This window comes from Musca domestica, unplaced genomic scaffold (assembly GCF_030504385.1).
Source record: "Musca domestica strain aabys unplaced genomic scaffold, Musca_domestica.polishedcontigs.V.1.1 33, whole genome shotgun sequence".
Taxonomy (NCBI): domain Eukaryota; kingdom Metazoa; phylum Arthropoda; class Insecta; order Diptera; family Muscidae; genus Musca; species Musca domestica.
Window position 1 is genome coordinate 7,192,148 of NW_026712312.1, and position 26,023 is coordinate 7,218,170.

The 26,023-nt window shown below is 37.4% G+C and overlaps 2 protein-coding genes across 2 annotated transcripts; both read right to left on the bottom strand.

The window, feature by feature from the left end:
- Positions 1–763: 763 nt before the first annotated feature.
- Positions 764–17,909, bottom strand: LOC101889174 (lateral signaling target protein 2 homolog). Its single transcript, XM_005180531.4, has 5 exons — positions 16,952–17,909; positions 7,714–7,854; positions 6,894–7,634; positions 5,344–6,830; positions 764–3,896 (listed from the first exon to the last, which is right to left on the bottom strand). The coding sequence occupies exons 1-5, from the start codon at positions 16,985–16,987 to the stop codon at positions 2,777–2,779; spliced, it is 3,525 nt and encodes a 1,174-aa protein (XP_005180588.1). The 5' UTR covers positions 16,988–17,909; the 3' UTR covers positions 764–2,776.
- Positions 17,910–19,348: 1,439 nt separating this feature from the next.
- LOC101888996 (serendipity locus protein H-1) lies at positions 19,349–25,814 on the bottom strand. The gene is made up of 3 exons (XM_005180530.4): positions 24,463–25,814; positions 20,487–21,994; positions 19,349–20,373 (listed from the first exon to the last, which is right to left on the bottom strand). Exons 1-3 carry the CDS (start codon positions 25,569–25,571, stop codon positions 19,829–19,831), a joined length of 3,162 nt encoding a protein of 1,053 aa, XP_005180587.1. The 5' UTR covers positions 25,572–25,814; the 3' UTR covers positions 19,349–19,828.
- Positions 25,815–26,023: the final 209 nt, after the last annotated feature.

Below are 26,023 nucleotides of genomic sequence, written 5' to 3' on the forward strand. Positions count from 1 at the left end.
TCAAAATGTCTAATCGAGCACATTTAAAATGTCTCACCGAGGACATATAGCAGTAGGCTTCTTAAATATCCTCATTGAGATGACACGAATTATGGCCTTCAAACGGCCAATGAAACGTTCACACGCTGCCCGAATGTTGCTCTGCGGTGTTTTGGCCCATCCCCGGCGAAGCGCTTGCTTGAGGTGAAACTTTGGTATTTTTTGCCTTCCAAAATACTCCAGACACAATAGTCCAACGGATTGGTATCCGGAGATTTTGGTGGCCTTTGTGCGCTGGAAATGAATGAACGAGGAACCCCATTTTTTAACCATCGTTGGGTGGCGCGTGCTGAGTGCGATGGTGCTGAGTATTGTTGGAATCTCCAAGGTCTGTGGCCAAAATGTTTGCTTGCCCAATGGCCGGTGCTTGAGTTCTGGTGGCCAACTGAAGGGGCACATTTTCAGCTGATCTTTTTGGCAAGTAAACACGATCATTTTGTTTGTTTACAAACTGCTGGACAACAAATGTTTTCTCATCGGAGAAAACCAAATTCGACAGTTCACTACTTTCGGCCAAGCGAAACAACTCTTTAGCTCTTTTGAGTCTATTTTCCTTCTCTTGCGGTGTAAGTTCTTTCACTTTTTGGAATTTCAATGGCTTTACCCCGAGCTCATTTTTCAATATTTGCCGAATGGAATATTGCGATATGTTCAGGTCACGTGCCATTTTTGGCCACTGCGACGCTGGTTTCGATCAAGTAGCTTCTTTACTTTTCAAACCATGCTGATGTTGCTGTTTTCTGCCATCCACTTCCTTGACGACCATTATCACGGTAACGAGCTATGGTACGAGACACAAAAGATTTATACACATTTAAATGCTGAAGTGCACTAATGATAGCCACTTGTGGTTTTCCAGCCAAATATAAAGAAATCACACTATCACGCTTGAATTCCATCACGAATAACTTTTTTTCTGGAAAATTCTCACCAAAATGCTTTTGTACGCTTGTAAACAATATAATGAGCTGTCACTGGAATAATTTTAACAGCTGTCGGACAAGTGGCTTAGAAATGACAGCAGTCTAAAGTTGGTTGCAATTTTTCATCTCTCCCTAAATATGTATGTAGTTTTATAAAACTCTAATTCAAGATAATTTCTGGATAAATATAAAAATAGGATCAAATAAAACAAATAATTTTAGATTTTTTTTTTTTTAATTTTTATTATTGAATACGTTTTACAACAAATTGAAATTTGTTATTGTCTAATTGTCTTATGTAAAAAAAAGTAAATTTATTCACATTGAATTATGATTATATACTCATTTCAATTTCTAATAATATACACTAAACATTTTACTACACATTATCATATTGTGTATGTCCTATAATTATATAAAAAAAGAATATTTGTAAATACAATAATAATAATAGTAATAATAATAAAACGAGAACAAAAACGAATTATTACAAATTCTTGACAAAGAAAAAGTAAATGTATGGAAAATTTACAACAGATCTTAGTTTGGGCATTGGAAAACTTCTACCAACAAAAAAAGGTACCGACAAAAAACGCAACTGTACAGGGAAGTTCAATCTTAACGAGAAAAAAAACATGTTCGGATGGTAGAGATTGTGTTTTGAGTAAAAATACAAATAATAATGATATTAACACAAATTCAATATTGAAGAAATTATAACACTTTATAATAAAGCTAAACAAAATAGTTATTTTATCCCAAACCCATTTTTTTGTTTGCTTCTATGTTTGGAAGTGCTTCTAACTGGCAAAGGAACATGGCGAATTGGATGTCTTTATCAAAACGAATTACTATCTTCTGTCAAGATACTCTTTTAATTTGAAATACATAAAAAATCCTTCAGGGAAATCGTGGAGTAATGCCTAATAAACAAATAAACCAAGCATCAATTTCTGATGGTATAACAAATTAATTAGATATCGAATATCAGAGTTTAAACTCCAAATGCTTGTTGATATAAAAACAGATGATCTCTTCCAGATACTGCAGGAATATACTAGTTTTGCAATTTTTTTTTTGACATCTTAATAAGGGAAAAATTAGCAATCGTAGGGAAAACTTTTACATCCTTGTAGTTCTGGACCTTACCAATAATCAAAAGTTGAAAGAATTTGTTGAAAACTGTCTTTCTTTCAAAAGTTGCATTACTGTCAACTCTTTCTCACATAAGTCAAATATGAAAATCCAACGGATTTTATTTGACATACACACAATGGTATTGAAAGTGGAAATCCACTGGATTCTAAATAAAAAATTTATGATGGATCATAAAAAATTATGTTAATCTGATAATATGAGGGGTGTTTACAGCTTGGCCAAATAACTTATTAACGAAAAAGGGCGAAATTGTTATATCTCTACAGGTTATTCAGAACAAAACAAGGTGCCAATTAAAATAAATCAGTTTTCATTATACTAAAATAGATTTCAGTGAAAAAAATAAAAGCATTTCGAAGATAAAACAAATTTTTCAATTCTAAGTTCAAAAAAATCTAACTCTATATCAATACCTAAAAAGTTCCTACTCAAATATTACACCAATATAAATTGTCAGATTTGATAAAAAAAAAACTAAACATTGAATCCAGAAGGACAAAAGCCGTAGAAATTGAACCCTAAAATTTTGCAACTTTGCCGTTCCTTGCCATCAACACTTCCTCTTTATAACTTCATAGGGAAACTACCTAACCGAGAAAACAAAAAAAAACAACACATTAACATATAAATAAGCATAAAACAAATAAAATTCTCTACTAATCAAAGGCTCTAGTAGTTGTAACAGGACGACGCAAACGGGAAGGTTCGTTGTTGGTTGTTGCTGTTTGACTAACTAACTGGTGGTGGGGCTGGTGGTGTTGGTGGCGGTGATGTTGTGGCGATTGGTTTTGGGGATTACCATTTGAATTGGGCCCTAACTCGTGAACATAGCAGGCACGACACACACGCACAGCCTTGGTTAGACCGTATTTGGGCAACGGGGCCGAGGTATTTGAACAAACACCACAAAATACCCCACCACAATTGCGGCAGTGATGACGACGTCTAAATGCAGTAAATGGAGTGTTACAAGACATACAACGTGGCGCCTTCTGATCCGGTATCCAAGCAGGTGGCGACAAATGAACCGGCCTTGATGTCGGCGCAGTTTGCTGTGGTGGCATACTATTTGCATTTGATTCGGATACACGACGATGGACTCCTCCGCCTCCATTTGTCGCCGTCGTTGTCCCCGTTGTTGTTGCTGTTGTGGACCGTTCACAAACAGGCGAATTATTTTCCGATGACGATGGTGTTGTACTGCTACCCGTTGAATGATGACGATTCCTATACACTTGGTGATTTTGTTCTGAATGTTGTGAGGGTGGCGGAGGAGTGCTTTGATTTTGGTGCGTGCTTGGTAGTATCTGTTGATTATCCAGACTACGACTACGTTCAATTTGTTGACGTTGAAGTGCGGCACTGGCTACCGTAGCCGCAGAATGTGTTGGTGGTGAGACAACAGCAGTGCTACCCGTCGAATGCCGATATACCCGGTTACTATCATTGGAACTGCCACTGCTATTACCACTATTACTGCTGCTGTTACTATTCTGACTTTGATTATCACCTTCAGGATTAACTTCTTCAGCCGAGTAAATGCTCTGGCTGGAGCCAGCACTCTCCTGTATCACATCATTTTCCGAAGCCCGAAATTCAAACAGTTCATTCTCTTTCGGTTTCTCTGGTATGTCGAGCTCTTCTAGGGCCGGCGACATATTGATTAGGAACACACTGCGCAATATTTGACGTAAATCAAATGCAAAGTTAGTTTGTAACTGATCAGCAACTCCGGCAATTGAGACAAACAAACGATGCAGCAGATTTTCAGTGCTCCTAAAATGAATGTAGAAAAAGCAAAAAGCAAATTAATTATAGGATTTTATTTGTGGTAAAAAGAAGTAAATTATTGAGGAGTGGTCAATGTTAGCAGCACATTTATTTGCATTGCATGTTATTCCATTGTGGTCGATGAAAAAGTTGTCGAATTAACTAAATAATTAGCACCTTACAAATTAGTAATGTACACATTCGAAAACTCGCTGCTGACACATCTTTAAAAGATTTTAGTAATATTTTGAAATTTTCAAACCACACATACCGGAGACAGAGTTTATGCAGTCTTAAATGCGATTACAACTTCCCCCGACTAATTTAACCGTTTTTTAAGATACCCTCAGCCATATCGCTAGAGAAAGTATATATCATTTGATGCGGCCAAAACGTGCCTCATCGAAATAACGATTTTAGATCCTAGGTCTTCTTGGACTAAATCTATTTCAGGAAATTTTGGAGTCGATCTAGCGAGGTTCGTCCGTCTGTCTGGCTGGTGCGCACGACAACTTCCAAAGGAAGTATCCCATTTGATCGAAACTTGGTACATCGTAGCATCATTGTCAAACTTAGATCGAGTTCGGAGTTGGACAATATCGGTCCACTCCTTTACCGCACAGAGAGAGAAAGGATAATCCAAGTTTGCTCCAACTTTGGGAATCCTAATATTTGCACCAGTGATAGGTCAGGTGCGAAAAAGGACAATATCGGTCCATTCCATCAAAGGGCCAATATTTTGAATAATTATAACTCTTATAAATTGTGATGTAAGAGTCCGATTATCTCCAAATTACACACATCACAATATTTTTATTAACCCAAGGTCTGGAGTAAAGATGGAATATATCGGTCCACTTCATGGAATATATCGGTCCAAAAATGTCAGAATTTTGAATATTCATGGTACTTCCCAATATTTCCATTAACAAAAGATCTGTTACAAACAAACGCTCAAAGTTTTGAATAACCAAAACGATCAATAAAACCGAAATAAGCATTCGCTTCTCCTCAAATTACACACATCACAATATTTTTATTAACCCAAAGTCTGCTGTTCAGTTGGGATATATCGGTTTACTACTTCTGGTACCTCCCCCAGAAAGGGTAAACATTTTGAGTATTCATGAAGCTCATAAAACGCGAAATTAACATCTGAAAAAACAAAACGCTCAAAGAAAGCGAAATAAGCATCCAACTCTCTTCATCTTCTCACGTCCAAACATTTTTGCTAACGCAAGATCTGTTATGAAGATGATATTATCTGCCAACCCCTTCGGGTACCTCATCCACAAAGGGTCACAATTTCCAATACTTATATTTGCGATTCCTTCCTTCCTTTGAATGTAATATTTGAAATAATCTCTAACCAAAGTGGCTCCAATGCAATATGTCCCAGAATTACGTCTCCTCATGTAGTAAAAAACTAAGAAATATCCGTCGTACTACTTACTTAAATTTCATACGTCCTCCAGATCTGACCACAGTTTTATTATCCTCTAAAAGCGATGAAGATGACGACGGCGTCTCTATGTCCAAACCCAATGATGTTGCAGCTTTACTATCTGATATAGTAACATCATCTTTGGGTTTATTCGTACTTGTCGAACATTCAACGCACGGCAATGGGCCGGTGGCATTTGGCTCATGCCTGTCGCCACCGTGTCGATGCGGACGACGCTGATGATGAGCGTGATGATGACGACGACAATGGGTCGACGACGACGAAGCTGATGTTGTCGTCGATGAGTTATGATGACTTTGGTTTGAGTGATGCTGTTTCCGACTGTTCGCAGTCGCTGTTGATAGTTGGGGTGCCGATGATGCCGTCGCTGCACTTGCCGTTGTCGAACTGTTATGCTGATGATGACGATGATGGTGATGATGATGCCTGTGATGATGGTGGTGATGACGATGATGGGTTCGTTGTGGTTGTTGATTATCATTGCTGCATGTCTGTGGTGCATCGCTATAACGTCTGTGCCCCAGTTGTTGGACCGTTGACGAATTGGATGGATTTAGTGAACTTTGTAGCGATACGGAGATATCCGAGTCTTGTAAACTTAAACTAGTGCTGTTGGTGGCAACAGCTGCTGAATTGTTGTTGTCTCGATTTGCTTGTTCGTTGCTAGAATGCTGTTGTTCTTGCCTCTCCGTCTGTTCAGCGGAAGTAAAAGCCCTGACACTCGTCGAGGGCATCTCAACTTCGTGATTATCATTGTAATCATCTTGATTGGGCAAATCCGAATCACTTACTACAAAATTGTCCGTTAAAGGCACCTCTTGGGGCTGCAAAAGATTACCCAATGTGGTATTAGAGATTAAATAGCCAGAGGCACAATCAGCTGAGGCTATTTCCAAATTTATGATTTGCTCAACGACATTGTTCAAATCATATAGGTGGTCGTCATTGACGTGATCCTCATCATCGTCACTATCGTCGTCATCACAGTTAATATCCGAATCATCATCGTCAGCATAGTGAGCATCTATGTCATCATCATCGTGGTCGTGGTCGTCATATTCATGGACATCAACATCGTCATTGGCCATCCAACTGTCTGGAGATGTTGTACCACCACTCGTTTCCTCGGCAGTGGTAGTGGAGGCCATCGAATGTGTAGACCTTGGCGATGAGGGTGTGGATGAAAGGGGTGTTGTATATGGAGAACAATCATCCGATGAACTGCTTGTGGACGGTGCGGGCGAGGGACTGTCTGCTCTCCTATTGGTGGTACCGTTGTTTTTTGTCTTAAACGTTTTACATGACTTTTGTTGTTGCTGTTGTTGTTGTTGTAGTTTGGAGGTAGTATTGTTTTGTTGTAAGGATGCTGTATCTTCCTTGTCGATTTTTTCACTATTTGCTACTCCACAATATTTGCTAGTGTTGGTTTCATTATTATTGTCTACTAATGTTGTTTGTTTTGCTTTCAATGTGTCCTGAAAATCAGAGGAAAAAGATCACAACAAATACAATTACAAAAACAAAAGGTAGGGAAATACCTTTAAACTTATTTCTTCATTGGTGCAGAGCAAACGCTCCAAATAAAACAGTTCCGTTTCATTGAGATTTCTCAAGTACTCGCGAACTTTGATCAATAGGCTACGAAATGGTCGAAACATTTCCGATAATTCCTCAGCTGGCATATCCATATTCAGAGGACCATCGGGATATATGACTAGGCCGGCAACAATTGCCAGCCGCGGTATAGAAAACATTAATGCCGGATCAAAAGCATCAACCTGCTCCTGCTCCAACAGGCCAAGTTTTAAAGCTCTCTGTAGGGTCTCCGAACAGAGGACACATATTAACTCTTGCATTTCGTATTCCTCCTTTGATTTCACCTGGACCATGGCGCTGACATAGCGCCATTCGAATTCGGCAAATAAACGATCAAAACGTTTCAAACTCTCGTACAATTGTTCGGTGGCAGCATCATTTTTATCCAAATTTAAGCGTTCACTATTCGGAACATTGTTGCGCAAGCATTGGTCGCGCAACAGATGGCGTACATTGTTCAGACTGCGCGTTACCGCCTCGGCCAGGGGGCGCATTTCTTTGCTTTCTTGTTCGCGATTCATAATCGATGAACCGGCGGCAAGACATTCGGCGCCAAACCACAGCTGGCCGGCTAAATTCTCTTGAAGGACTTCTTCGGGAAATTTGGCTCGAAATGCCCGTTGGTCACGTTCATCGCCCAGTAGCTCTTCAATGATTAGGTTTGTAATGGCCAAAACTTTATCCTTAAATGGCAAAAAAAGAAGAAGAAGGGGAGCATATTAATGGAGTGGAGCTAGAGTTTTAGAAATGCTTAAGTCTCACTTGTCCTTGACGAAGCCGGGAGACTAATCGGGAACATCGATCCGGTTCAGCTCGGCCATCGAAACTGTCTAGCTCACTTGCTACTGCTGCTAGAGCGCGATCAGCATGAAAAAATCGAGCAAGTAACGATTTATCATCTGCCTAAAAATAGTGAAAAAAAAAACAAAAATAAATAAAAAATTAATATATTTTCTTAAATATAAAAAACAGAAAAGAAAATCATCGAGGATATTGAAATCAATTCTTAAAAGTTTAGGCATCAGACTTGAGATGTTTTTACAAGATGATACAGCAAGGCCAGTTGTCAAATGTACATTTATATTGGCCTTTTTGAAGTATTAAAATTGATAAGTATCGAGAAAAAGAAAAGTAAGAACAAGGTCCTCAAGGAGCTAGACGGCAGCACTTGGGTTACGAAGGATATCTTGTTAACCTCTTATAAAGCGATAGGTCGGTCTGTGGTAACTTATGCGGCCCCAGTGTGGTATGTGGACAGAAGTGCTACACAGTGGAAGAACATTCAGACCCTGAGGACTGCGACAGAGTGCCTTCTCATGACACTTTCTCATGACACCACTGGTGGAGCGAAGGTCCTTGTCATACGTCAGCAGTACCTGCTTGGGAGTTATAGTGGCATTCACCCAAACCATCATTTGGTGTATAATACTCCGCTATTCGGGCGTGTCAGGAAGGACAAACATGATCTAGAGAGGAAGATCCAACGCTACAACAGATAGCCTACAGACCAAAAAGCCATCAGACAGTTCTGAGTGGAATTCACGCTGAAGCAGTCACAGAAGCCGCTCATGGAGTCCTCCCCCATCCATTGCAGATGAAGAACGTCGGCTTCGGCTTCCTCAAACAACAGGTTTTGGCGCAATTACGTTGAGGGTGGTGCAGTCATTTCAATTTGGCACGAATTGACGAAGATGTGCGAAACGTCTGCCCGGCGTGTAATACAAGACATACCAAACTTACCCCACTCACTTCAGAAGACCCATAAAAGCAGCAAAAATGTGTCGATAATAGCAATTTTTATACCTTCAGCCATATGGCTAAGAAGGTATATATCATTTGATACGGCCAAAAAATGCCTCTTCGAAAAAAACGGTTTTAAATCCTAAGTCCCTTTGTACCAAATCTGTTTCAGGACATTTGGAGTCGATCTAGCGATGTCCGTCCGTCTGTCCGACTAGCTGGTGCGCAGGATAACTCTCAAAGAGAGTATCCGATTTGACCAAAACTTGATACAAACTTAGATCGAGTTCGGAGATGAGCAATATTGGTCCACTCTTTCTGGTACCTCCCCCACAAAGGTTAAAACATTTCCAAAGAAAATAATTGACTGCACAGAAAGAGAAAGGATAATCCGATTTTGCTCCAACTTTGGAAATCCCAATATTTGCATCAGCGCTAGGTCAGGTGCGAAAATGGACAATTTCAGTTCACTCTATCGAGTACCTCCACACAAAGGATCAACTTTTTGAATAATTATAACTCTTATAAAATATTATGTAGGTGTCCGATTATCTTCAAATTACACACATCACAATATTTTTATTATCTGGTGTGAAGATGGAATATATCGGTCCACTCCTTTTGGTACCTCTCCCACAGAGGGTCAACATTTTGAATATCCATGAAGCTCATAAAACACGAAATCTGTTCAGACTTGGAACATCTCAATATTTCTATAAACACAAGATCTGTTATAAAGATGTTAGAGATTGGACAATTTGTTCTGGTACCTCCCCCACAAAGGGTCAAATTTTTGAACAACCAAAACGGTCATAGAATCCGAAATAAGCATACGGTTCTTTTCAAATTACACACATCCCAAATTTTTTATTAACCCGAGGTTTGGTGTGAAATTGGGATATATCGACACACTACTTCCAGTATCTACCCCACAATGATACAGAAAGGACCATTTCTTCTGTTAAAAAAAAAGATAAAGGATTTTGAAAAACAAAACGCTCAAAGAAAGCGAAATAAGCATCCAACTCTCTTCAAATTTCAGACATTTAAATATTTTCGCTAACGCGACGGTTGTGAAGATGATATCCACAAAGGGTCACAATTTCCAACACTTATATTTGTCATAACTTTACGAAACAACTCGGCGATTCTTTACAACTTGCTATATCTAAATTTTTCTCTCAACCAGAAACCTGATATGAATATGTAATTTATCGTGTTAGATAAAGTATGAAATATAAAGTATAGGAAGTGGTCGATAAAGTCCAAATCTGTCATGTTGTTATATTTTATGAGTCCTAGGTCAGATACGAATAGGTCAATATTGACCAAATGCTTCAGAACCTCCACCATAATCATGACTCAAGGCTCGGGGTTTACATCTGTCGTCAAAACGGAGTGATATTATTTTACTTGTTTTATCTATATTAGATGAGGTATGAAAATTGAATATTTTTGGTCCGCTATATCTGTTACATCACGCATATTTCCACTTTTTTCAAAAATCTCTCTCATAAAAAGTAGAGGAAGTCCAAATATAGTTCAAATCTGGCAGGTTGTAATATTTTTTTTTTATCAGTATTAGGCCAGACACAAATTGGTCTATATTGACCAACGGCTCCCCATAAAGGGTCCACAGTTTGAGTAATCATAACTCAAGGCTGGCGGTATACATCTGTCGGCAAAACCGACTGATACTATTTTACTCGTTTATGAAAACTTTTCGACTTTTGTTGGTGACGAAAAAAAAATTTTGGAGAATCCCACTACTAAACAATCTTCGTCGTATTTGATATGTTGTAGAAATTGTGAGTCAATATTGATCCCTACTCGAACTGGGTCTAACCTTCATAAAAATACATATTACGGACTAAACCCGTTTTTTTCTTTTGATTGGAAAAGGATTCCGGAAAGTTTCAGGAGGAATGGAACGATTTTGTAGATCATTTAACTTAGTTTAAACTTGTATTAAATATTCTTATAGAAAGTCTACTGTGGCCAAAAAGCTATAGAAATAAAAAATATTGAAGTAATCTCAAGTGTCTTGATTTTCTAACAAATAATGCATTTTATTGCTCAAAATAATATGTGCATCAATATTTCAAATGGAAAAATAACTTTTTTATCTTGACAGAAACTTAAACTATAATGGGTCGGGGGAAAATAAACAAAAACAGTATTTAGAAATGTAAATATATTCTAAGAACAGGTAGGTAGGCAAGACAGCTAGGTATTATTAATCTATTATTGGAATTAATTGTGATTGTGTGAAAGCATTTACTTTGTTCTTTATTGGAATTTATATTATATTTGCATGGCTTAGTTTTTTTTTTCTATTTACAAACAGACAAAAACAAACTCTAAAGTAATTTATTAATCAAAAGACGGAATAAAATGTAATTAACAATTCATTGCAAGCATTGCCTCCCTACACGCGCTCGGTACACAATGTGTGTGTGCATAAACAAAAGCAAAAAATGAAACACATAATATATAAATTTCGCATTGCCAAAAATGTTCAAGTTAATGAACCCTTGGAGTTTGCTTTTCCACTTCCATCCACCACTCAGGAGGGGTTTCTTTACCAAAGTCACTCATCTAAAAATACATAAAAATGTGTAATTGCTAACTTTTCTCTTTCGAGTGGCGACGCAAACAAAGATAAAACCTTAACCTATGATTTAGCAACAAAATTTCACTTTTACTTTATAACAAACATTGGTTCTTTAGAAGTGTGGAAAATTTAAAGCGTAATTGCTTAGTAGAGTCATAAAAGAAGTGAATGTTTTTACGGCACACAAACATGTATTTAGTTAGGTTACCCATAAAGTAGGAAATGAAAGATTTGTTTTTCGTTTTCACTTTTAAATATATCACCCAAAATGGTGGAACATGTATGGCGGGGTCAAATATAATAAGATTTCCGCAAGACTCAACGAGGAAAAACAAATTTATTGAAAACGTATTATTTAAGGATATATCCTACTTTGACAAAAGACCAAGAATAACCCTCTATTTAGGAATTAAACACGTATATGCATCACATTCGGATATTTTTTCTCATATTATCTACATCAAGTCCCGACTTTGTGCTAGAAATAACTTTTCAAACCGGATGGTAGGTTTTTAAAGAGGTGGTTTTCTGAAGTGCACGAAAAGTACGAAATAGTACTTTATTTGGTACAATACCCAATATCAAGGTGAACAGATGCAGTGCATGAAATCTGAAATTTGGTACTAGGGTCGTTGTTCACGTTTAGCTGGAAATATGGAGGTGGTTTCGGAAATGTGTACTATAATTGTACTATAATTGATATAGATATACAGGGTGAGATGAAAAAAATGCAAGCAACTTCAGACCGATGTAATTTCTAAGCATCTCGTACGACAGCTGTTAAAATTGTATTCTTTACAAGCGTACAAAAGCATTTTGTTGAGAATTTTCCAAAAAAAAAAAGTTATTCGTGATGGAATTTAAGCGTGATAGTGTGATTTCTTTATATCTGACCGGAAAACCACAAGTGGCTATCGTTAGAACACTCCAGCATTTAAATGTGATTAAATCTTGTGTCTCGTACCATCGCTCGGTACCATGATACTGGTAGCATATCCCAACGTCAAGGAAGTGGACGGTAACAACAGCAGAAATGGTTCGAAAAGTAAAGAAGCTACTTCATTGTAACCCGCGCCACAATGCCCGAAAAATGGTTCGAAAAGTACAGAAGCGACTTGATAGAAAACCGCGACACAATGACCGAAAAATGGTTTGTGAGCTGAACATATCGCAATACTCCATTCGGCAATACTCCATTGAAAAATGAATGAGCCAGAGTTGCTTCGTTTGGCCGAAAGTGGTGAGCTGCCGAATTTGGTTTTCTCCGATGAAAAAACATTTGTTGTCCAGTCGATTGGCCACCAGAACTCAAGCGCCGGCCATGGCGATGGTGTGGGCCGCCATAACAACCGATGGTCGCTCTCCGTTCGAATTAATCGACCGTAGCATCAGAATAAATGCCGAATATTATCGCGAAAATATTCTGGAGGGTGTATTAAAGCCTTGGGCATGCAAACATTTTGGCCGCAGACCATGGACATTCTAACAGGACTCAGGATCATCGCACTCAGTACTCGCCACCCAAGAATGGTTACAAAATGATGTTCCTCTCTTCATTTCCACATCATTTCATTTCCCAATGACCACTAAAATCTCCGGATACCAATCCGTTGGACTATTGTGTCAGGAGTATTTGGGAAAACTATTGTGTCAGGAGTATTTGGGATCACCTCAAGTAAGCGCTTCGCCGGGAATGGGCCAAAATATCGCAGAGCAATATTCAAGCAGCGTTTAGATGAAAAATGTGGCTGATATTTTCAAATGGTCGAAATGGTCAAAGGTGTACTTTCATAGGTATGTAGCTATTTTGAAAATTTTAAATAGAGACTAGGACGAAGGGTAGATTTACATTAAAAGCTTTTCCAAAAAAAAAATCCACCCACTGAGAATTGAACAAAATCTAATAGCCGATCCCACTTAAAAACCTTTTGCCAATACGCACACCACCACTTCCAACAAATACACACGGCCCTGGAGACTTTATTTACCAGGCCAATATAATTAACAAAATAAACAGCATCGATTTTTTTGTTAAGGTATAAAGTACAATTTCGGCCAATCGATGTCGGTACTAATGACACCTGTGCCACCATGAAATTTACTCAGTTCATAGACCACACAATAACTCGAACATCAGTGATTTGGCTATTTTTGGTCAAACCTTTAAATAGGTTATTGAAGTGGTGACCTATTATGGGTATCTTCGTGTTTAAATGGTAATGTGTGTGTGTGTGTATTTTAATTCTCCATCAAAATATCCTGTGTTTTGAGGTCATCACCATCATCACGAAACACAAGTGACAAATGCTGACGTCATAGCCAGACGTAAGGATGGGTGTTAAATAAACTTGAAAATTTAAATCAAAGCCACCACCCTCCACCCCCTGACTCTTACGATGAAAATAACCTTCAAACAGACACATAACTACGCGCGCACACACATTCACACATAAAATTAATAGGAAAAGGATTTTTTCGTGATTAAAGCCACTACACTGTGTCCATTCTCCATACTCCGCATAATAATATTTAGTACAAAAAGCTATACGTTCTTTTTAACACATTCAAATGAATAGAATAGAATTGTTTGTCCCACAAACAAACATCCATACATACATATGTATGTAGGTATGTTTGTACAGCTTATACATATAGAGACCCATTAAATCTACTGTCCGAAATTCGTATAAATGTTTGATACATATGCTCCACCAACAAAAAATATAAATAAATATTCAATTATCGAACAACAACAACACATGGGTACGTACAATTTTCTTGTTCTTTGTTTTTGTTGTTGGTATTGGCATTCTTATCATATCGCTCAAATAATGCGAAGACACACAAATAAACAAAATAATTATCTGACAGATAATTGCCATATCACTAAATAGATGAGTGAGTAATGGTGTGTCTTTTGATAGAATTGATTTCATATTGGAAATGAATTCAATTAAACAGCGAGAGAGAGAGAGAGAGTGAGGGGGGAGGAAGATTTCTTAACGAGCAGTGCTCGAGTTTGCAATTCAGTTTTCTATTGAAAAATACCCTCAGCCATATGACTAGAGGGGGTATATATCATTTGATACAGCCAAAACGTGCCTCATCGAAATAACGGTTTTAGACCCTAGGTCTCTTTGGACCAAATCCATTGCAGGACATTTGGAGTCGATCTAGCGATATCCGTTCGCACGTTTGTCTGTCTGTCTGGGTGTCTGGCTGATTTGATGATTTGGTACATCGTAATATTATTGTCAAACTTAGATCGAGTTCGAAAATTGAAAATTGGCAAATCCTAATATTTGCATTAGTGCTATGTCAGGTGCGAAAATGTGGACCGACTCCATTAAGTACCTCCCCCATAAAGGGTCAACTTTTTGAATAATTATAACTCTTATAAAATGTGATGTAAGAATCCGACTATCTTTAAATTACACACATCGCAATATTTTTTTACCCAAGATCTGGTATGAAGACGGAATATATCGGTCCACTCCTTCTGGTTTGGACCGAATATTTTTGAATATCCAAGAAGCTCAAATAACGCGAAATTAATATCCGATTCCATGCAAATTTGGCACATCTCAATATTTCCATCAACTCAAGATCTGTTACAAAGATGGTAGAAATTAACATCCGATTCCATCCAAATTTGGCATACCACAATAATTTTTTTATCAACACAAAATCTGTTATAAAAATGGTAGAGATCGGACCATTTTTTCTGGTACCTCCCCCCCACGTAGGTTTCAAGATTTTGAAAAACAAAACGCTGAAAGAAAGTGAAATGAGCAAATATGCAACCCTTCTAGCACCTTACCCACAAAAGGTCACAATTTCCAATACTTATTTCTGTCATAACTTGCGAAACAAGTCGGTCATTCTTTACAACTTGCTATATCTAAATATTTCTCTCAACCAATTTTTATATCATATTTCTTTGGGTCCGATATGAAATGGATAGATAGATAGATCAACCGTGGATGGATAGATAGATCAATCGTGGATGGATAGAGGTTCAATCGTTTGAAGAATCATAGAAGTCGAAATATAATAAATTAATCGAACATTGCCTAAGGGCATACATCTGACGGAAAACCGACTGATATTTTTTAACTTGTTTTGTCCTAAAGTTATCATGTACAACAGGATACATTATGATTCAAAGCCTATGTATTCCATGGGTTTGAGCTCATATTCCCCAAAATCAGTGTTTTGATTGAAGATTAAATGTATGACTCAAATACATTTCTCCGATGACGTAGTAACAGTTGTAATCTCTCCAAATGGTTTGCATCTCAATCCACAAAAAAATAATGAAAAGCAAGTGAAATGCATCCACCCAATTTAGTAATAAACAACCCCGACTAATTGATATCGACGACATGAGTCACTGTTACTTCTGGATGAATCGTCACATTCACAGGCCCTACTATCATCAGCCAGCAGCAACTCTCAACCCCCGCACTGACTGCCAATAAAATACATTTCAATTGAAACGAAATGAATAAAATGTAAGCGAAAAACAAAACGACAAAGTGATTTTGGCTCGTATTTTAGTCATATTTTTAGGCGGACACAAACGAAATTGCCAAACAATGACCCCTTTTCTTTCAAAGCTCAGCACGCATTTTTTTGTTTCAATTGAAGATGGAATGGAATTAACATAAAATACCAAACAAAAACCTGTTGTTTCAAAGCCCAAAGAAAGAAGGAAATTGTTGGCAGCAACAACAAGAATGCGCCAACAACAACGACAACAGCAGCAGCAACAATCTTCTGCACAATATGGTAAAAATTAAAAATAATCCAAACAGCAGCTTGCCCTCTTTTTTAATTGCGTTACCACCTAAATACGTATTTTATTTAATGGCAACTTCGTTCCAAGACAGAAATAGCAACAACAACAATGTGACAAGACAACGCAATTCCAAGTGGAGGAGATTTGTTTGACAGTGTTGTATGTATTTTTGCATGAAGTGAAGCGAGGGCAGCGCAACAGCAGCATATGGTTTGATTACTTTGTCATTGTTGTTGTTGTCTTACTGTCTGTCTCTCTGTCTGTCTGCTTTGTTACCTTGTAGTTGTTACTCATTATGACGTTTTGTAATATTAATGGAGATTGTAGATTGTTGTTGCCGTTGTTGGGATTTGTGGATTTATGACGTTTTGATGTTTCATTGTACTTTTCACACAAAACACAAATGAAAAACGGGAAATTATTCAATGCAAACAAAGAGACAAGACGAATAAGCAATAAGAGACGTAATGAGTAAATCACGAAGAAATCGAAAGAAAAATATAGAAAAATAATATAAAACACGTATAAAAAACATGATGATTACTGTTTTGTTCACCACCGTTGCGTTATTGTTGTTATTGCTTTTGTGTTTTTTTTTTTTTCTTTGTTGATATTGCCAGCCATAGTCGGTCGCTGCTCAAGTAATCACACAAACACAGATACTACCAACACTCGTGTACGTACAACAAACACACTTACGCTTATTCACACATCCCCAACACAAAGGCAAGAAACAAAACAAAACGAAATATAAAAAATAGCAATAACAACAACAACAACGAACGTCCGTAATAAGTTTTTTTTTTTCAAGTCTTAAGTTTGACTTGTCTTAACAGCAACCTTACCTTCGGCTTGTTTAACCATTTAAGTATTGTATCCATTATTATTGAAAGTTGGAATTGCAAACACTCGTCTCGTGGTGTTGTGTGTACTACTACGACTACGCCAACAACAATGGAATGGAGGCAATGAGGTTACAGATGGATGATGAAAAAGAAGTAGTTCGCTCTGTTGGTTTACTCTTCTTTCTTTCTTTCTTTCCGTGTGTCTAAGTCACCAGAAAAAGAAAACAAGGAAAACACACCCGATTCCTCTGATACCTCCCACTGCACTCAGCAATCACATCACAAATGCATCGAAATTCACGCGAAATTGCATTGAGAACACATACAAAAAAATTGCAGCGAAACCTTGAGATCGACTTGATACTCGTCAACTTAAAATGCGTTTTTGCTTTACTCAACTGCCAGCTTTCTATCTTTGCTTAAATTTGCGTAATTTTGCCCGTCAAAAAACCACCAGTTAATGTTTTCAATTTTTTACTTTTTAGGGATTTTCCAATATGTTTCACATGCAATCCGACGAACTCTGCGATTTCAAATGAAATTAAACGAAACGAGAAAAACTGAAAACTGTTCGACGATATGATTCACGGGAAGCGTCTTTTTTCAACTGAACATTTGCTCGCTCCGCTTCGAAATCCACTTGCATGCGAGTGAGTTTGTGTCCCCGACCAACACCGTCCGATTGTATACCTTCTTCTTCGTCGTATTATTAAGCGTAAAGACTATCAAAAACCACATTCAATATTTGATATTTTTCATTTTCTTGTAATGCTGGTTTTCGCTTTGAAAACTCTCACTTTGTCGTAAATTTTTTGACTGCCTATTCACAAAGAATTTCCTTTATTTATTTTCATCATTTTTGTAAGATTTAATTTGGTTTTCCACGTTTTAAATGTACGCAGTTGTTCTGTTCTGCTCGAAATTAATTTTGTAATTGAAGGCCGTGTCAATGTTTATGGTTTCTAGCGATCGAAAACGAGAAAATTTATGGTTTCTAGAGATCGAAAACAAGAAGATTAATGGTTTCTAGAGATCGAAAACGAGAGGATCTATAATTAAAGAGAAAATATATATTTCTTTGCGAATTTATATTAAGGTGGAAATACATAAAGCGCTTATCTGGCTGGCTTAAGTCATCGACTGGCTTCTTCGGAAATGAACAAAGGAGGTTTAGGTTGACTTTTGAATAAGCATACCCATCTCTGCATTTTCTGTAATTTACCATGTCAAAATTCACTAAATAGAAAAATGGTTCCATCTCTGATTTGTGTATTTTTAATGCATTTATAAATACATATTTTGACAATGAGATGTTGTCAAATTAAATTGCATTCATATGATTTCATGACTTTACCTTCTTGATTCTACTATGATAGGGGGTTTTTAACCACTCGAAAAAATAAGTAGTCTTCTAGAGATCGAAATATTCACTCTGTGAAAATTTCAAGAACGTAGCAATTAATACTATCGATAGTTTAGTTATAGGGCGTTCAAACAGTGCCTTTGTAAGAATTTACATTGGGCAAGTGCTTATTTGATGTGAGTTAGTTCTTTTATTCTACCATGATGGAAACTTAAGCTGTCGATTACTTATAATGAATTAAATGTTAATTCGGCTGAAATCGAATATATATTACTTTATTACAAAATAGCTATTTTTGTACAAATATTGTTGGAAGCGCCTAAAAGTATGATATGAAATGCAAAAAATTGAGAATCGATATCAAAATTGTTGGGTGGTATTCTGGTCTATATTTTACTACTTAGTACATGGAGTAGGTTATTAAACACTATGGTTTGATTTATATTTTTCTAAAAAGGCTCGGTTTGGATGCGTATTCACATCTCAACTAAAGAGGGTATATATCATAGAATTAACGGTTTTAGACCCCAGGTCTCTTTGAACCAAATCCACATCAGGACATTCAGAGTCGATCTAGCTATGTTCGTCCGTCCGCCTAAATTAAATTAACATCGATTCCATTCCGACTTGGCAGATCTCAATATATCCATAAACACAAGAGGTGTTATAAATATGGTACAGATCAGACCATTTCTTCTGATACCTACCCCACATAGGGTTCAAGATTTTTGAAAAACAAAGCGCTCAAAGAGAGCGAAATAAACGAAATAACTCTCTTCAAATTTCACCCATTCAATAATTTTTTCTAACGCAAAATCTGTTGTGAATATGTCAGATACGAATAGCTCTCCTCCTTTGAATCGCTGGGGGTATACATCAGTCGGCAAAACCGACTGATACTATTTTACTTGTTTTGATTTGGAAGGTGTTCATTTATACATTAATGAGAAAACATTCTGTGAAAATTTCTCGAAAAAAGTGACAAACATCTTTACCATCAATGATGTCACAGAAAAAAAAAAACTGAATGTGTATTTATGAATCTGAGAAAAACATATTTTTATTTACCGTATTTTTTTTTCTTACAAAATTGTTTGTACAAACTACCAAAGACTAAAAAAGTTTTCTTATGTTTAAAGGACATTGGTTTGCAAAAAAATATATAGTATATATTAATATATAACATTCGATTCGTTCGCTTATGTTTTACTACAATCTAAATTAAACAAAACTACCACATATTGATTTTTGGAAAGAAGGAAATTTTTGTGATACTATGAAATAAAGGGCCTTAAAATATACATATGTATTGAAATGTTGTTGGACTCTAATTTTATAAGATGTGTGTTTTTTTTTATATTTTTTGACAAGTAATCGAGGGGACCGTTCAATTGCAAAACTTAAATAGAAATGGGGGAAGTAAAGTCAAAGTGTTCCAAGATTAAACAATAGAACTAAGCATTTTTTATAAAATTTTACGTGGTCTTACAGTTAAAAGTTGTTTCAACTTTGGATTAGGACAAATTGTGTTGAGCAGTTGTTGCTTGTTTTGGTAAATTACGGTTGTTGAATAGCGCCAGTTTCGAATGGGAGAATAAAAGCGTATCAACCGATGGCAGAGCCTGATGGGACTTCATCAGCACCGGGCCGGCATTTACGGTGAGCGGTAAATACAGTTGATTGATAAAGGATGATGTGTTATCGTTTGCGCCAGTGGAGCTGCTACCATTTGAGACCATATTTGATTTAACAAATCTTGAATTGCCACCGTTGTTGGTTATGTGTATGAGTTCGGGGACACCATTGATATTGGTTGCCACTAGTTGTCGCACTTGCTGTCGTGTGGTTGTACTGTTGGCATCTTCCATCTTCATGGACCCAGCAATTGTTTGCGAGTTTGTGGTAATAATTGGATTGTTGGTGATGGTAAACTGCGGCAAGTAAAAATTATTGGCCGGATTGAAATCGGCTGTAGCTGCAGATGAAGGAGCAAATTCCATGGAAGCTGGTGATGAAAATGGAGATGATTCCAAGGATGATATGTTCTTTTTAATGGAATCTGAAAAGAAAAATTAGTTTTAGTAAATTTAATATTTTCACTATTTTCACAAAGTTTAAATGGTTCTGCTTATTTTTGTACAAAGGATTCATAAGAGCGGAAAAACAACTTACCATATTCCTCTGTTTTTAAATCCATATCATGATTCTCTTCCTTGATCTTAAAGTGCATATTCGCCACAGATTCGGAAGATATGGCATTGTCAGTTTCGGCAAATGTGGGCATAACTGTGGCAGCTGCTGCCGAGGTCGGTTTATATAGACCACATTCCTCCATTTCCAGGGCATGTTCCATTATTAACTCCTCAGCCGATGTTATACTCAGACAATGCAAATCTGGGAATGGGGTTTTGGTCTGTGGTTGCTGCGATTCATGCTGCTGTGGGGTTCGATGTGAATCATTTTGTGCCGCATGCAGTTCAGCCTTTGGCTCTATAAATTCCTTCTTGATAATTATTGGAGGAGGGACTTGTTGCACTTGCTTTGGCATCGGTTGCTTACGATCTCTTTTAACTTTCTCAACTTTTACATTCGGCTGTTGAGTGGGCATTAAGGGGGAGTTGTTGATGGGAGACGAGGAAATTGGCGCATTTGTGTTGGCCGACATACTACTCGAAACCATCATGGGCTTTGTACTGAAGACCAAAGCCAAAGGTGGAGGACCAATCCCATTTGACGTTGACATATTCACAATATGTGAATTAGGAGCTGCACTGACGATATAACTTGCCGTTGTTGCCACAATATCCTTCTCGGTTTTAATTGTTGCATTTGCTGCAACTGGTTGTATTTTCTTCTTACGTTTAGCCGGAACTTTGGCCAACGGTGGTGGCCCAATGTTGTTAACAACTGCAGTATTAGAAACGCTGGTTGTCATAGATGCCTTTGAAACGACGGTGACTGCAGTTGTTGATAGAGGAACAACAGGAGCAACAAATGTGTTTGCACTGGTGGTGGTGCCGGAATCACTCGTGTCCATTCTATTGAGATCATTTACATTTGGATTGGTCGGCGGTGCAGAATTTGCTGGTGCAGCATTTGAGGGATTTTTAGTATCTGCTGTTCCAGTGGGTTTCTTCTCCTTTGGCGTGCGTGTTGATTTCTTGGAACAATATGAAGGAATGTTTTCTAACATTTCGCCCGTCTTATGGTCGACCTTGTGACGACGTCGAGTGTGTTTCAACCAGTTGGGGAAATTTGTAAAATCACGAGGACAGTAGTTACATTTGAATGGCCTCTCTCCGGTGTGAATGTTCGAATGCTGCTTCAATTTTGAATTGGATATGAATGACTTATCGCAGACGGTGCAGGCGAATGGTCGCTGCTCTAAATGTACCAAGTTGTGGACTTTGAGACACCGCTCGGTTTTGTACATTTTACCACATTTTTCGCAACGATACGACCGTGTCTGGGCATGGTATTTCTGATGGCGCTGCAAATGACTACGTTCTTGAAAACGTTTCTGACACTCGGAACATTCGTATGGTTTCTCTGAGGTATGGATACGTTGATGATGGGTCAAATTGATTTTCTGCACAAATTTCTGACCACATATTTCACAGCCGTATTTTTTGTTCTCTGTGTGTATTTTACGATGCATCCACATGCTACCCAGTTTAAGGCTAAAAGGAAAAAAGAGGAATAACGTTAAATAGGGAATAGAATTTATATTAAAGAAATATTGTGCAGCATATGTTGCTGCTACTTAAAAAAATCTAATCATTTCTAAAAATAATAAATAAATAAATGATGAAATAATTGACTTAATTACTGATTTGTGGTCCTGCTATACGGTAAAATCATTTGGTAGTGATTCCACGTGAAGTAGTGATTTAACTGGTAGCTTTTGATGAGTTCAATATTGACTCCCAAGATTTTAACCAATACCTTTCAAAAAGAAGAATTTCAGTGTTTTTATCTATAGAGAGGTATATGTAAACAAAGCTTGCAGTATCAGGGCAAATGTATGGGGAGGATACCAAGCCAAATATTTGTCGGTTTTGCCCCAGCTTGAGTTATGATTATTCAAATTGTTGGCCTTTTTATGGGGAAGGTTCCGGAGCAGTTGGTCAATATTGACCAATTCGTATCTCACCTAAGACGGGCATAAATATTACAACGTGCCAGATTTGGACTATATCGACCACTTCCTATACTTTATATGAAATATGTACAAAGTTTTGGAAAATGTATAAATATGCGTGAGGCCACATATATAGCGAACCGAAATATTCCACTTCATCTAACGCATCTAAAAATATCGGTATGGGCCTAATTTACAAGAAAATCGAAACCAAAAGAAACCAATTGTATGCAAACTCATAAATTTCATATTCATCACAGGTTTCCCAGGTTGTAAAGAATCCCCGATTTTTTTTCGCAATTTATGACAGATATGAGTATTGGAAATTGTAACCCTTTGTGGGTGGGGTACCAGAAGGGGTTGTCAGATGTATATCATCTTCACAACAGACCTTGCGTTAGCAAAAATATTTGGATGTGTGACATTTGTAGAGAGTTGGATGCTTATTCCGCTTTCTTTGACCGCTTGTTTTTCAAAAATCTTGAACACTATATGAGGGAGGTACCAGAAGAAATTGTCTGATCTCTATCATATTTATTACAGATCTTGTGTGATTGGAAATTTTGAGATTTACAAAATCTGAATGGAATCGGATGTTAATTTTGCGTATTATACTCAAAATTTTGCCTATTTATGGGGGAGGGACCAGAAGGAGTGCACTGATATATCCCATCTTCACACTAGACCTTGGTTTAATAAAAATATTGTGATGTGTGTGATCTAAAGACAATCGGACTCTTCCATCCCATTTTATAAAATTTATAATTATTCAAATGTTGACCTTTTGTGGGGGAGGTACCAGAAGGAGTGGGCCGATATATTCCATCTTCACCCTAGACCTTGGGTTAATAAAAATTTTGTAATGTGAATGAAATATAAAGAGAACCAGATGCTTATTTCGGATTTTATGATCGTTTTATTTATTCGAAACTTTGCCCCTTTGTGGGGGAGGTACCAGAAGGAATTGTCCGATCTCGACCATTTTTATAAAACATCTTTTGTTGATAGAAATATTGAGATGTACCAAGTCTAAATAGAATCGGAGGTTAATTTCACGTTTTATGAGCTTAATGGATACTCAAATTTTTGACCCTTTGTGGAGGAGATACCAGAAGAAATGGCCCTGCCTCTACCATATTTACAACAGATCTTGTGTTTATTGAAATATTGAGATGTGCCAAGTGTGATTGGAATCGGTTGTTAATTTCAATATAATATGCCATAATAAAGAATTCGTGACGAATGACATGAACAAGAATTTAGGGCAGAAGTCTTGACGAAGAAATATTAGATATCCAGATTTGGTAAAAATAAGGTATGACAAGGAACTGCTGTCATACTAGGGCAAAAATAAATCCAATGATAAATCACTACACTTAGTATCCACCCTATGATTTGTCCTCAAACATTTCTTTGGGTAGCTATATGAATTTCCACAATATCATGTTTGTTGCCGAATAAAATGAATTTGGTTAAGATTTTATGTAAACATTTGGGAGAAAATGTTGGTCAACAGATGGGTGAAAATGGAAATCAGCGTTTGGCAGAAAATGGTTTCTCAAATATTGGTTGGAAAAGACACCCAATAGATCAAGGTATTAATTCCATGCTCAGGATCAAAAGTTATTTAAAAGAAGTGCAAGGGCCAGAAATGATGATCACTTGCACAGCCTAACCTACCTAACTCACTCCAGAAGATCTCTGGCTACAGCCCAATTAAGTAGACGAATTTCTAATCCTGGAGCTGGAACCAGATTAGCAGAACGTAAACACTTACATGTACTACTGCTACAACAATAACCTATGAAAACACAGGATCTTGGTCAACCAAATTTTGATGGGTCCTTTAAGGTTTATTGAGATGCTTCCCAATACAAATATTTATATCTTACCGAGTATTCGGAAACTAAGCTATTTCCATAAACAACCCATATCCCTAAGTAATTTCCTCCTTATATTAATCTTGGAGTTGGAAAACACCATATAGTTACACTAATTTTTACATACCACTTTCCACAGTCGGGACACTTTTTCCATGCATCCTTGCGGGCATCAATTGGTCGATGGGTTTTCAAGTGCTTCTTTAATGATGGTTCTGAATCAAATTCACGTTCGCATTCCATGCATTTGTATATGATACGATGATTGTTGTGATTTGCCAATTCCTGACTGTCTTGAAAAGCAACATCACAATCTAAACATTTGTATAAGGGTTCCAGTATAATTTTAGCTGGTGCTGCTTCGTTTTTATTGACTGTGCAATCTAAAGCAGCCAATGGTGGAGGTTGTACGAAGTGTTCATTGGTTGTTATTGACTCCTTCTTGATGGTTACTGTTCCACTAGCAATGGTATTGATAGTTGTATTTCCGTTCAACCTAGGCACATCCACTGTCGGCTTTGGAAACTGATTTAAACGTATTATGGGCGATAATAATGGTGGCCCATTGTTATTCTGTCCCTCCAATTTAGTGAATCTGGTGGGCGATTTGTCCTTCAGCATGTGCAGTTGTTCGGGACCAGAAGATTTGATGCAACGCTTCAATGGCGAAAACGTAATGCCACATGAGGGCTTTAAAAACGTTCCACTGAAATCAGTTTGCTCTTTCTTGATCACATTACCCAGATCACTTTTATCACTGGTATTCAAAATGCTGTTATTACTTGACGGCGAGGGAGACGGTGGGGATCTGACACCACCAACAACGCTGCCACCACTCGCTGTTCCACTAACACCACCACCGCTCACATCCAACTGCGATGTCTGGGCACTTTCATCGAGCGCCTTCCAAAAATCCGAAGATGATAAACTGTTGCCTCCTATCATACCGGATGGATCGGCGCTGATTGTTACACAAGCCGACAAGTCAATGTCCAAAGACTCATCTTTGATGCTCGATATTGAGTCAAAATTGTTCATTCTCAATAGGGAGGAAAGTATTTCGTCACTGGGCTGCTTGCTCGGCGTAGACGAGGATACCGGACTGGATTGCGTCGCAGATGCTCCTCTAGACGAGGTCGATGATATCGTTGGTGAACACTGGATCATTGTTGTTGTCGGTGCACTACTGCCGCCAACACCACCCATCATTTTAGGCGGCAATTTACCTTCTTTCATATTACCACCAATATTTATGTCACGAAATTTAGAGGTTATGCCGTCTTTTCACTTTATTTCTATTCTCCACTGTTCGAAACACACATTGATTGGTTAATTGATTAGTTTTTGCATATGGCTATTGACTTGAATGGTTTTTTAACGTTTTATTAAGAAGTTATCACAAATAATTTCACAAAAATACGATACGATTATTAGACGCTATTATTTTGACACGCCATTTTTATTTTTATTCTTCTCTTTCGCTTCTACCAGGGCTGGATAAAAAAGGTACTTAAAAATGTAGTATGGGTACTGGTTATTAAATGAAAAAAAGGGTAGTTCACATTGTCCAAGTAAATAGGTTTTGTTTTATGATATTGTTATACACATGGCACAATAGCAGAAGGTAGAGCAAAGCTACCCCTATATAATTTTTTTCTTTTGGTGTGCGTATAAAAAAATATTTGAAA